Source organism: Eptesicus fuscus, chromosome 7, assembly GCF_027574615.1.
Source record: "Eptesicus fuscus isolate TK198812 chromosome 7, DD_ASM_mEF_20220401, whole genome shotgun sequence".
Classification (NCBI taxonomy): Eukaryota; Metazoa; Chordata; class Mammalia; order Chiroptera; family Vespertilionidae; genus Eptesicus; species Eptesicus fuscus.
The window spans coordinates 33202293-33214678 of NC_072479.1; the positions used below are offsets into that span (position 1 = coordinate 33202293).

At 38.6% G+C, this 12386-nt stretch overlaps 1 protein-coding gene across 2 annotated transcripts in view; it reads right to left on the reverse strand.

Moving 5' to 3' along the window:
- Positions 1-12386, reverse strand: part of OTOGL (otogelin like) — a 143405-nt gene that overhangs the window by 95021 nt on the left and 35998 nt on the right. For both annotated transcript variants that reach the window (XM_054719732.1, XM_054719731.1), the window contains exons 16-19: positions 11093-11216; positions 9316-9493; positions 5841-5965; positions 2278-2487 (exon numbers count right to left, since the gene is read on the reverse strand). In XM_054719732.1, the coding sequence (XP_054575707.1) occupies positions 2278-2487; positions 5841-5965; positions 9316-9493; positions 11093-11216 (637 nt within the window). The remainder of the gene's footprint in view (positions 1-2277; positions 2488-5840; positions 5966-9315; positions 9494-11092; positions 11217-12386) is intronic.

The window sequence follows — 12386 nt, forward strand, 5'->3', positions numbered from 1 at the left end:
GAGAGAGAGAGAGAGAGAGAGAGAGAGAGAGAGAAACATCAATGTGAGAAACATCAATCAGTTCCAACCTCGGTAAGTGCCCTCACTGAGAATCGAACTCGCAACCTCTTGGTGTACAGGACAACACTCCATCAACTGAGCCACCAGGCCAGGGCTGAAATATTTGTAAGTGAGACATTCCATAACATTCTTTAATAGCTTGTACCATAGTTGTTGTTTCTAATTATTTAAGGCATTTTCTATGTCTAAATAAACTTCCTGTCCTTAAACTTCAAGTCTATTGATTGCTATGTTAACAACGTCTTCTTTATATATTAAACAAACTTTTAGTCTTCTACAAATAAGACAAAACTTGACTTTATTGATCAGGGTCCATAGCTCTTAACTTTTGCTTTCTTAATCATGTTTAGACTTTTTTTCTAAACCCTTCCAATTTCTCTCTAGACCAAACTGAATTGATTAGAATAGGCAAACTAAAATAACCTAAAAAACAAACACCCAGAAAATCCTGGATAAAACATAATTGAAATTATGTAAAATATATAAGTGATCTTGTAAGAAAAAATGGGGGTGGGGAGTGAATAACATCCCCCTATGCCAAAAATAAAGAGGGAAACAATATCCAAAAACTTGAATGGAAGAGAGGAGGATCAATCTATTGGTCTGAACTCATGTGGGAATCCTATATAATAAAACCCTAATATGCAAATCGACCAGCGGAACTACCGGTTGCTATGATGCACACTGACCACCAGGGGGCAGATGCTCAATGCAGGAGCCACCCCCTGGTGGTCAGTGTGCTCCCATGGCAGGTGCAGTGGGGCCCAGTTGAGCAGGATTGAGCCCTGCGGGGATTGGGCCAAAGCCGGCAGTCTGACATCCTCCTAGGGGTCCTGGATTGTGAGAGGGCACAGGCCAGGCTGAGGGACCCCACTGGTGCATGAATCTGTGCATGGGGCCTCCAGTAGAAAATAAAACTAGTCCTTTATGAGACAAGGAATTGGGGGACCTTTCACTTGGACCCTCAAAATTACTCCATCCTCAGTTGCAAGGATGCACTACAGCAGAGGCCAGCAAGCTTTCTGTAAAGGGCCAAACAGTAAATAGTTTCAGCTTTGCAGGACACACAGTCTCCGTCACAACTACTCAGCTGTGGCCTTGTAGCTCTTTACAAAAACACAGGAGGACCAAGGGTGTGGTTTGCCAACTTCTGAACTTGAAATTGGCTCTTAATAAAGGAAGATGCTAGGAAAGCAGCTGTAATTCTGGGGGTCTGTGATGAAATAAAGTCTCCTCTGAAAAATAAAAATCCCAGATATACATCCTGCACAGGTTTGTTACATAAACTTACATTACTTTCATATTTACATTATTGTTCTTAGAAAGCCCAAGCTAGGAAAATAACATCAAAACTGGCTAATAAGCCCTGGCTGGTGTGGCTCAGTTGGCTGGGCTTACTTACATGGGTGGGCTTCGATTCCCAGCCAAGGGCACATGCCCCTGTTTCGGGTTCAATCCCCAGTAGGGGGCATGCAGGAGACAGCCGATTAATGTTGCACTCTCACATAGGTGCTTCTCTCTCTCTCTCTCTCTCTCTCTCTCTCCCTTCCTCTCTCTCTCAAAATCAGGTTTTATTTATCTTAAAAAAAAAAAAAAGAAACTGGCCAAAAAGCCCTTTGGAGTGATAGAAAAAGGCTGTATGAAACCACAGGGGGGTGGAGAAGTAGAGGAAGTGATGCTCTTGAAATCCAGGTCACAGAGGATTCTAATGGGGAGAGGCAGAGCCCCAACAAAGATTAGCTCATAAAAAATTATAGAACAAACAGAAGAGGAAGCAATCTACCATGAATGAGAACAGCAGACACTATAACCATGAGGACTAGACTCCCAGGAACTTGAGATAATACACAGTTGTTGCCTATTTAACTACAAATCAGCTGTGTTGCTATAACACATAATGCTTTTCCACATTTAGATATGACATTTTTATAAGACTTTTTTCAAGTGTTTTCAGTTATTTCTGACACATATTTCAAACCATAGTTATACTCTGCTCATAACAAAAAAATAGTCAAAAGTTATTGATCTTATCCAACATATCTTCAATTTTAAGAAACAAAGTACTTCATTTGTTTTTGTTGGTACATTGTAATATTTCAAATAACTTAAGCAATATCAACTCTCCACTTAAAAAAAATGAAAGCCGTAATTATAAGTGTAAAAATCCCTAAAGGGTTACCTGATTGTCTTGATCTGTGCTGTTGCCATTATACTCACCACAGAACGAGACGTGAGCTCTGAAATCAATGGTGACACCCCGCTGGCCGCAGAGGTAGGCATAGTGGGCGAGAGCATTGCACAGGCAGGCGCTCCCACACTTGCATGCATCGTGGCGGCACAGCTGGTAGTACAGCCCCGGGCTGATGTAGAAGTGGCAAGGAGCAAAGAGCTCCTGGTGGATGACGTCGCAGTGCGCTGCGTAGCCAACTAACAGACAAGGAACCCCATTAGCACCTCATTTACCAGCTGGGATCCTTAACCTTAGTATCAAGTTCCAGGACTAGCCAAGATTCTGGCTTTCCTAGAAATGCACTGTGTTGCGCATTACTTTTAAGAAGAGCCAATGTTTTCAGCTTATACTGTTTTGTGGTTTTTGTGGGATTTTTTTTTTTTTTTTTGGTTCGGTTTTACTTTTGGTAATATTGGTGACAGCACTATATTCAATGATATTTTAGGGCAGTGGTTCTCAACCTTTCTAATGCCGTGACCCTTTAATACAGTTCCTCATGGTGTGGTGACCCCCAACCATAAAATTATTTTTGTTGCTACTTCATAACTGTAATTTTGCTACTGTTAATGAATCGTAATGTAAATATCTGTGTTTTCCGATGGTCTTGGGCTCTACAGCAGCGGTTCTCAACCTGTGAGGGAACTGTATTAAAGGGTCGCGACATTAGAAAGGTTGAGAACCACTGTTTTAGGGGGAAAAAGTTGTTTTACCTCGATAACATGAGTAACAGAAGGGTTGATAGCCTCAATCACCCCATGGCCTGAGAATCATCTGAGGAAATCACCCCAATTCTACTCTAAAGAATTGGTGAGTAGTGGGAGGCTTATCTCCAGACATCCATACACTGCATGTTGTGGATGTTATGGCAACTCGCTGGAATACACAATTATCCAGGAAAGTTTGGGGATCATCTCATTCCAATAGAGTCTCTGAAGTGAATGGTAATGTGGCAGATGCACATAAAGTCATTGCACATAATGTCTGCACAAGGCACAATGCACAGCGTCTGATAAGTGAATCTATGAATTCATGAATAAATGAGCAATGAATAGAAATTAGGGATTGGAACATATACTAAAGGCTATGAGATATAACTACCAGGCCTTTCGGGTGGCAGGGGAGTGGGGGAGTCTGTGTAATTAGCTCTTAAAATTTGTTGACTTTTCCCTTGAGAACAACTGACTGAGCAGATATAATTCTTTTTGGGTGTAACCAAGTTTGACCAAACAATCTAGATCCCACTTTCTGAAAAAAAAAAAAAACTATGTGATTCCTTGATGTAGTGAACCCAGGTTGCATTGATTCCTCACAGCTAAAATTAATCAATCTTTGAATTGTCATTGTCTTTAAGAGAGCAGATGAGCTGTCCAGAGATCAGAATGTTTTTGAACTAATTAAATATACTAAACTTATTTTGTTGAGTATTTTAAATAACATATTATTGGTAAAAAACAAACAAACAAAACACACAGACACAATAATTATCCTAGTGTTATATTTTTGCATTGTTATGACTATCTATGTGAAAACAAATGACTTAGATTCTAACAACATGCTGTTGGCATGCATACTCCCCAGCCTCAGGAGCTCCAAAACAAAGCAGTACGTCAATGGGAATTTTGTTGTGTTCCCTAACGATTTGTAAATTTAAAAATATTCCTACTGACATTAAGTAAAAGGGTGACTCAACATATCCTTGTGAAAAAATACCTTTCAGAATCCACATCAGAGTTATTGACTTTTATCTATTTACTTTCCTTTCTTTGGGAATTTTTCTGACTTGACCAATTTGAATTTTTTAAAATTTAAATTCTTTATTGTTTAAAGTATTACATGAGTCTCCTCCCCCGCCCATTGACCTCTCCCCAACCCCTCCCACCCCCCAGCACATGCCCTCACCCGACTACTGTCTGTGTCCATTGGTTATGCTTAGATCTCAAAACGGATAAAGGACTTAAACATAAGACAGGAAACCATAAAAATCTTAGAAGAAGCCATAAGCAGCAAAATATCAGACATTTGTCATAGCAATATCTTTACTGATACAGCTCCTAGGACAATGGAAACTAAGGAGAAAATAAACAAATGGGACTACATCAAAATAAAAAGCTTATGCACAGCAAAAGAAACTATCAACAAAACAACAAGAAAGCCCACTTCATGGGAGAACATATTTGCCAATGTTATCTCCAATTTGAATTTTTTTTTAATAGTTCATGGCAAAGGTGAAGAGGATAATATCTAAAATATATATCAGAAGAAACATAAGATATAGGGATAGAAGTGATAAAAGTATATAACAAAATGGAATGTAATAAAGGAGGTAATTAAGGAAAAGGAAAACTGAATTTATCAATTATACTCCAACGTTTACATGTTATCAAGATAATTAAAAATAAACTTGCTGCAATATCAAGGAGGGAACTGAGAAAGTTAGAAACAAGCTGCATAAAACTAATTGAAGGAGAAGGAGTAGATCTATTAATAGAAAGTTAAGCATTAAATGGGGGAAAGTGTTGTTAAATGAGAGTGAGATGAAAGTATTCAATCTATAGAGACCAAAAGACTATAGTCTAGTCCTATTATTATAGGTAGGAAAAATGACCAAAGAGATTAATAGTCTTCTTCAAGTTCAGAAATTGGAGAGGTAAAAAGACAGCACTAAAAGCAGCATTATTTTATTGTTGTTTTTTCCAGTACACCAAAACTATAAGTTAATAACAAGGACCATATGACAATCAACAGAATCCTACCAAACAACCACTACAAAAGCCAGAAATCATACTGATTTTACATAGGTACTCAACCAATATTAATAGCGAATTTTTAAAAACTACACACAAAATAATAAACTAGCCAAAATAATTAAAGAAACAAATTAAAACATTTTAAATTTATTTAAGCATGCACACTTTTTTCACAAAATTATTTTATAAAAATAATAATAATGTGCCTTTTTAGTGAGCAGTGAAATAGCCGTTCACATGGTTTGCTGTGGCTTTAGTTAAAAAAATACAGCCAGAAATTCTTGGCGTGTGAGTTGCACTGTCATTGCAAATTGCAAACCTGGAGCATGACCATCTCAAATTGTCTCACGCTTGATGGCACAAAGCTTCCTTGGATCACTGGCTTCCTACTTATGAAACCATAATATATTCTGTGAGTAGGAGCTCATAATGTGATAGTAATAAACAAGAGAAACTGCATGAGCTGTCACATTATGGAACTAAAGTCAAACATCCTAAGACTAACAACACTATTAGAGATTTTCCAGAGGTTTTTCTTAAGCATTTAAATAATCTGAACACACCAAAATGCTAGCTCACATGCCTAAAATAAGTAAATGTATGAATGCAAAGTAGTAAAAAAAAGAGTCATTTTCTGGAGCTCTTTTTAAAAATAATGTACATTGTATAAACAGGAGTACGTAAAGGCATAGTATTAAACAAAAATACATAAAGAATGGCATCGATATTATCCAAATGAGGAAAATCAGAATTTAAAATCACTATTTATTCCCCTGAGTTTACAAGTAGAAAGAAGGACTTACTGTTTTGTTGATTAATGTTACAGGGGTCCACCATGGGAACATGAACAGGTGCAAAACAAGTGGAGGAAACTCGCCAAGCATTTGCATGAAGTTGTGGTGTGCCTTCTATCATGCCTGATGGAGAACTAGAAAGCAAAGATAACATTCACCTTAGTCTTTCCTATTATTTCATTTGTTTATAGTCTTTAAATATTGAAAAAAAATATGCTATTTTTAATTTACAAAGAAATTTTAGAACTTAAAATGTTCTATCATTTTTAAAAATATACATGGCATTAATTTCCTATTATTAAGACTTTACAATGTGTCAAATTGTGGACATACATGGTTTCATTTAATAATCAGCTTCATGGAAAGAATAAAATAATTAAATAAAGTAAAAATGTCTTTATCCCCCTTCAGAAAGAAAGCAAAGCAGAAGCTCAGATAACTATTAATGTTCACTCAGCTGATAAGTGCCATAGCCAAGTAGCCAAGATTCAAATCCAGTTTGCACTGATTAAATGAAACATCACACAACCAAAATAATAATCTGTGTGTGGCTTAAAGTGTATGAAAAAACAAAAAGGTGGGTAGCTCACATGATTCCTTTCAGAGTAGAGACAAATGTCCCAAAGAATAAACAGTTTAGCCCTGCCAGTGTGGTTCAGTATCAACCTATGAACCAGGAGGTCTTGGTTCCATTACTGGTCAGGGCACTTGCTCAGTCCCCGGTAGGGATTGTGCAGGAACATCATTGATGTTTTTATCTCTTTTTCCCTCTCCCTTCCTCTCTGAAATCAAGAAAAATATAGTTTTAAAAAGAATAAGTAGTCTATAATTCTGGTTCAGTATTTCAATTTCCATTAGGAGGTCTGAAGTGCCTGAAATACTGAGGTTCCGTCATGAAGTTGCATAAACAAACCAAAAGCAAATTGAGAAAAAAATGGTATAAAAGGCACCCTTCATCCAAACTTGTGAATTTCTTCAATTCCCCTCAGCAAATCAAAAGGGAAGAGAAACAGCTACCTTTCTGAAGTCAGGCTTATAAACCACAGCAATGTTCAATAGCCAAACACCAAAATGCCCCCTCCAGCAGCCATCGGGATTTATTAACTCATCAGCCAGTATTCTGTAAGTGACAATCCCTCTTGGACGCTATGCCATCTACTGTCAAAACTGCTTGGAGAGTCAGGCTGGACCATGTCTCCTGTAGGAAGCTTTGACTAAGTAAAACGTTACTAACACAAGCCCTAACTGCATTAATTGCTAAAACATGGCTAAATGGTAGAGTGGGCTTTATCTTGGCTCTCTATAGTGTCCTAATAAATGAAGTGGTTTGGTTATTATTAAGATCAGACACCACTAACCATATGGAGCTTCTCACCACAATGACTGAAAAAGAGAAAAGAGAAAAGAAGGAGCTACACAAGTCTTTCCACAATGCCCAGCCTTGTCCCCACCCTTCCCCCTTTTCCTATTCCTCAAAATCCAACCATTCTGAAATTGTAAGACGTTATAACAAACACCTAATCCAAAGTCTCATTTTGTTCAAAGAGAACATTGAAACTCAAAGAGATTGTATGACGTGCACTAGCTCTTCTCATTCTTTCCCTTCCTTCCCTCGTCATTCCTACAAAAGACAATAAAATAGGTCAAGGTGATGGGTGTAGTCAGGGTTCCCAGGAGGAAATGACTCAGAGCTTGGCTCTCTTATCTCATTTAGTTCACGTAAAACAATAAATAATGAGGAGTGTAAATGTAGACCCATTTATTTACTGCATTTTATTTTAGAAAAGAACCTTTGGCTCACCATAACTTACTATAACAAGGCAAGCAAAATAAAATTTTAAGTCATTAATATTTTCCATTCCACCATGTTTGCAGATTCTCATTTACTTCTGTGAAGTAAAGAATTTTAACTGCTTATGCTTGGAAAGCCAAACAATGTTAGAAAGTTATCTCTAACTCTGAAATATTATCCTGCACTGTTATCACGCCTCCGTGTTTATACATGGAGGAGACTGGTGCCTGAGGAGGAGGGAGACAGATCTGCCATCTGTTAAACAATGACTGCTAGCCCATTCTGATAAACAAGGAAGAGAAAGAGGCTGGATGTCTCTTCTGCACATCTTAGCCAAGCCACTAAAATATCACTTGTGAAACAGAAGATATATATATAAAGATATTGATATTGTGACCTGCAAATAAATGAAACAACAACAACAAAAAAGAATTTAATCACACTGGAGACAAGAAAGAAAATTTCTTTTTAAATTCAAATTTTTAAAAGCCAGTTCTCCTTGCCCATTCTAATTCTCTTCTTGGTGCTCCATTCGAAGTCCTACTTCTGTGCAGTTCTACGATCTGCTGCATATAATAGTCTATGCTAGTTCCTGAGAATACAAGGATCAAGGATGTGATTCTTCTTCTCAAAACCCTCAGAGTTGTAAGTGAAAACCAGGCTCATAAATGACAGATTTTCAAAATTAATTTTGTCTGGTGTGATATGAACTCGCTTTTTGAAGCAAATAATGTCTGAGTTGGGTTGAATGGTAAAATAGGAGTTCATGAGAAAGATTAGGAGGTGGAAAGAACCCTAAGCAGGAGGAATACACAGCAGGGTTTTTTTAAATGGTATTTGGAGAACGGCTTCTCCAAAAACATTCCTGCCTACCCAGCCCACACTCACCTACTCAAAATTCCTACTGTGCTTCTAGCCATGACTACACAGCTTAACTCTTCAAAATTATCTCAGTCTTTATGTATGTATTGTTGACTAACACCTGACCTGGAATTAAATATTCTTAGAGGTTGTTATCTCCTCCCAATCTGCAACCGGCTCCTTGAGGATGAGAGCCTATCAAACTGCTTCACCTGCCCACCATGCTTTGCACAAATGCTCAGAGCATTTGCATTAATTTACACTATTACACTGTGTCTCTTCACATGTAGGTGAAAGTGCTTTGTCATTACAAGGAGTACAAGTGGATTTTATTGCTTTTCTTCTGATTAAGCACCAACTATCACAAAATCCAATTAGCTGAGATGCCCAAGTGTTGCTTTAGAGGTGTCATTCATACTAAATGATATCAATATTTTTAAACTATAATTTACTATTGTTGGTACCAAATGATATTAAGATTTAAAAAAATACTGTTAATGTTGATAGGTGGCAGGGGAGAGTATAACAGGTAGTTATCCTGTGGGTTAAGCTCTGGTCACTCTAAATTCAAAGCCCAGCTCTACTCTACTTGAGCTAAGTGACTCTGAGCTATTTATTTGCCACCTTTTGGCCTCAGTTGTTTTCTTCTCTATGAAACCAACTGATGCAAATCTGTGGATGGCTATAACATTTAAATATGATGATTCATTTGAAGCTCTTGGAACATTGGTGACTAAGCTATATTATGGTCAAACATTTTTAATGAAAATAGTTATATCCTCTACATTACTAGTCACTAAATCATGTTAGCTCTACAGAAATCATACTTACAGAAAATCATCCCTTATGTTCCCATTAAAAGTGCCACATAGACCTAGTGTTCTTCTTTTCCATGTACTGGTGAGCTGAATATAAATTCTTTCCCCATCTATAGCAAACAGAATCTTTAAGCCAAATGTGGTTTTTAGAAGGATAAATAAGGATGACAGAGTTTGAATCTCAACAACTCCTGCAGGAAAATAACATACATAAGTCAGCCTTGAGATTTATACGCAGTGTTCTTAAATGCTAGCATACAACATCAGCACTCTCCTCCCAAGAGACTGGGACATGGGGAGGCAGGGTCCCAGTTCCCGCCCCTGGGCTCCAGCCCCAATTTTTGCCACCTTGTGCCTGCTTTCTTTTCTCCCATTTCCTTTCTGCCCCTCCTTTCTGGATCCTAAGCTGATATGTTTAATAGATTGTCAGGTACACATGTAGTTTCAGTTTCAGACATCTGGACAGTCCTTAGACATTTGAAATCTGATCTCTCTTCCTCAACATGTGTGTGTGTGTGTGTGTGTGTGTGTGTGTGTGTGTGTGTGTTTCCCAAAACTCCTTATGATCCAATAAGGAAGTAGCACTTTCCCCAAAAATACCCATTCCCTTGAGCCTGCCAGCAAAAGGAGGAGCACAGCACTTGAGAAACGGATTTTATGAAATACCTTCAAAGACAAGAAACTTGTGTTCAAGACTGAACTGATGACTTTTGCCCCCAGAAGAGTTGCTCCCGTATCTCTCACGGTTTCTGCGATCATCTGATCACCAAACCCAGAAATCTGAGAATCATTCTTTGATCACTTCATCCTTTTTTGTGCTCCTCCAACCAACCCCAATCCAATCCATCACCAAGATCAGACCATTTTTTTCTTAAATAATATTTTAAGCAATCTTCTTTTTTCTATCTCTATTGTTACTGCCTTAGATCAGTTCTTCTTCATTCTTTGTATGCCCCACTTTAATAACATTCTACCTGCTCTCCATGTGAGTTAGGGATGTCTGACATTGTTTTAGTATTCTACTCCCCGCAAAAAAAAAAAAAAAAAAAAAAAAGATTATATCAGTCTCCTCATTAAAACCGGCTATTTATTTTGGTTGAACCACATAAGATTGTCATTTATATTCATAAAAATTGGTAAAATAATGATAATCTCATATTCAATTTTATATCAAGTTCAACTTCTTAGCATGATAATCAGTAGAATGACCATGTAATTTCTACAAACTGGGACATTTCTGGGAGTCTCATCCCCACCTATTTCCCTATTTTCATCTCTGGATAGCCTCCATTTACCCTCTTCAGGCTTCAGCAATGCCACACTAGCTATAGTTCCCCCTAAACATACTGCAGAGTTCCATAGCTCTTTGCTATGCATGGAGCACTTTCACCATCTCTTTCATCCCAGCAATCCTCAGTTTTAAATGCTCAATGAGGCATCACCTCCTTCAGAAAATATTCCTGACCACACCTGCATACCCCACCCCAAGGCTGGGAGAGTTACACTCATTTAGACACCGCCCCCCCCCCCCAGGTCCCTATGCATATCTTTGAGTTTATTGTATGTTACATAAGTGGCTGTTTGCTTGTATAGCTCCCCTTCCAAACTCCACTTAACACTAGGTCAACACTAGGTCCCATAAACACGGTGGTCTTTACTGTGTCCGAGTGAGGATCTGACAACACAGAGACACTCAAATTTCAGGATAAGCAGCCAATGGGAGAAGACTCCATTTAGGTTGTTTCGTTGTTTTATTGGAAGGAAAGTACTCTGTTAGCATTGCTTCTTACCGTTCAGATTGAAGCCTTGGTTAGGACTGGTGAGGATTTGTCCTCCCCGACTAAGGGTCACTTGTTTATCAAAATCATCATCCAGAATTAGAGTTATAGACTGAAGGCAGACCAAGCCAAGATTCTGCATAAAAATTAAATAACCAATTAAAGAGATGGGAGAGATAAAGAGACATGGAAAGAGACAGGGACAATAGAAGAAAAAAATGGGAGAAAGTTAAGGAGTGAAAGAAGAGGAGAGAAAAAAAAGAATGCACATAGATAAGAATTTCTGGTATGTCGAAGGCTTGAGTAATATTATATATTAATATTATATATTACTTATATAATAAAGTAATTACTATATAATCCATTTTATGTAGTCCCATTACTAATAAAATGTCTTTGTATAGTATATTAAATACATTGTATATATATTTTTATATGAACATTAAATAATGGTTTCAATTTAGTTCCAATAATTATGTTTTTCATAGCTATAGTTAAAGTACCTCTCTATATTCATTTAAGTGGCTTATCTAATCTAATAATAGACAAATATGCAAATTGACCATACCTCCGACACACCCACAAGCCACGCCCACAAGCCACGCCCACCACCCAATCAGAGCAAGTATGCAAATTAACCCAAACCAAGATGGCTACAGCCACAGAGAGCAAGGTTTCCTAGGTAACAGAGGAGGCCAAGCTTTCCGCCTGCCATTTCCAGGCCTAAGCCTCCACTCAAGCTACAAAGTTTCAATTATAGAAGGTAAACAAATTCAAACAAATGGCGGCAGAATGGAGCTTGAGAGAGCAGGCCAGGGTTGCCGCCGGCAACAGGGGAAGCAAAGCTTTCCACACACCCTGGCCGGGCCCACCCGCTTAAGGTAACAAAGTTTCAATTATAACCCCAACACAACGGCTGCGGCCTCGGAGGGAGCCCCAGGCTTGGCTTGGCTCCGCTCCAGGCTACAAAGTTTCAATTGTAGAAGGAAAATAAATTCCAGATACCAGGGCCTCCGCTTGGGTTACCAGGGGACGTGGCCAGCCTGCAAACCACCACAGTCCCCTCGCTCAGGCCGCCCCACACCCCAAGGGAAACCCCACCTGATCTGGGACGCCCTTCAGGGCAAACCAGCTGGCCCCCACCCCTGTACCAGGCCTCTATCCTATCTAATAAAAGAATAATATGCAGATTGATCATCACTGCAACACACAATATAGCTGCCCCCATGTGGTCAAAGATCCTGCCCCCATGTGGACACAAGATGGCCACCACAAGATGGCCAGCAGGAGAGGGCAGTTGGGAGGC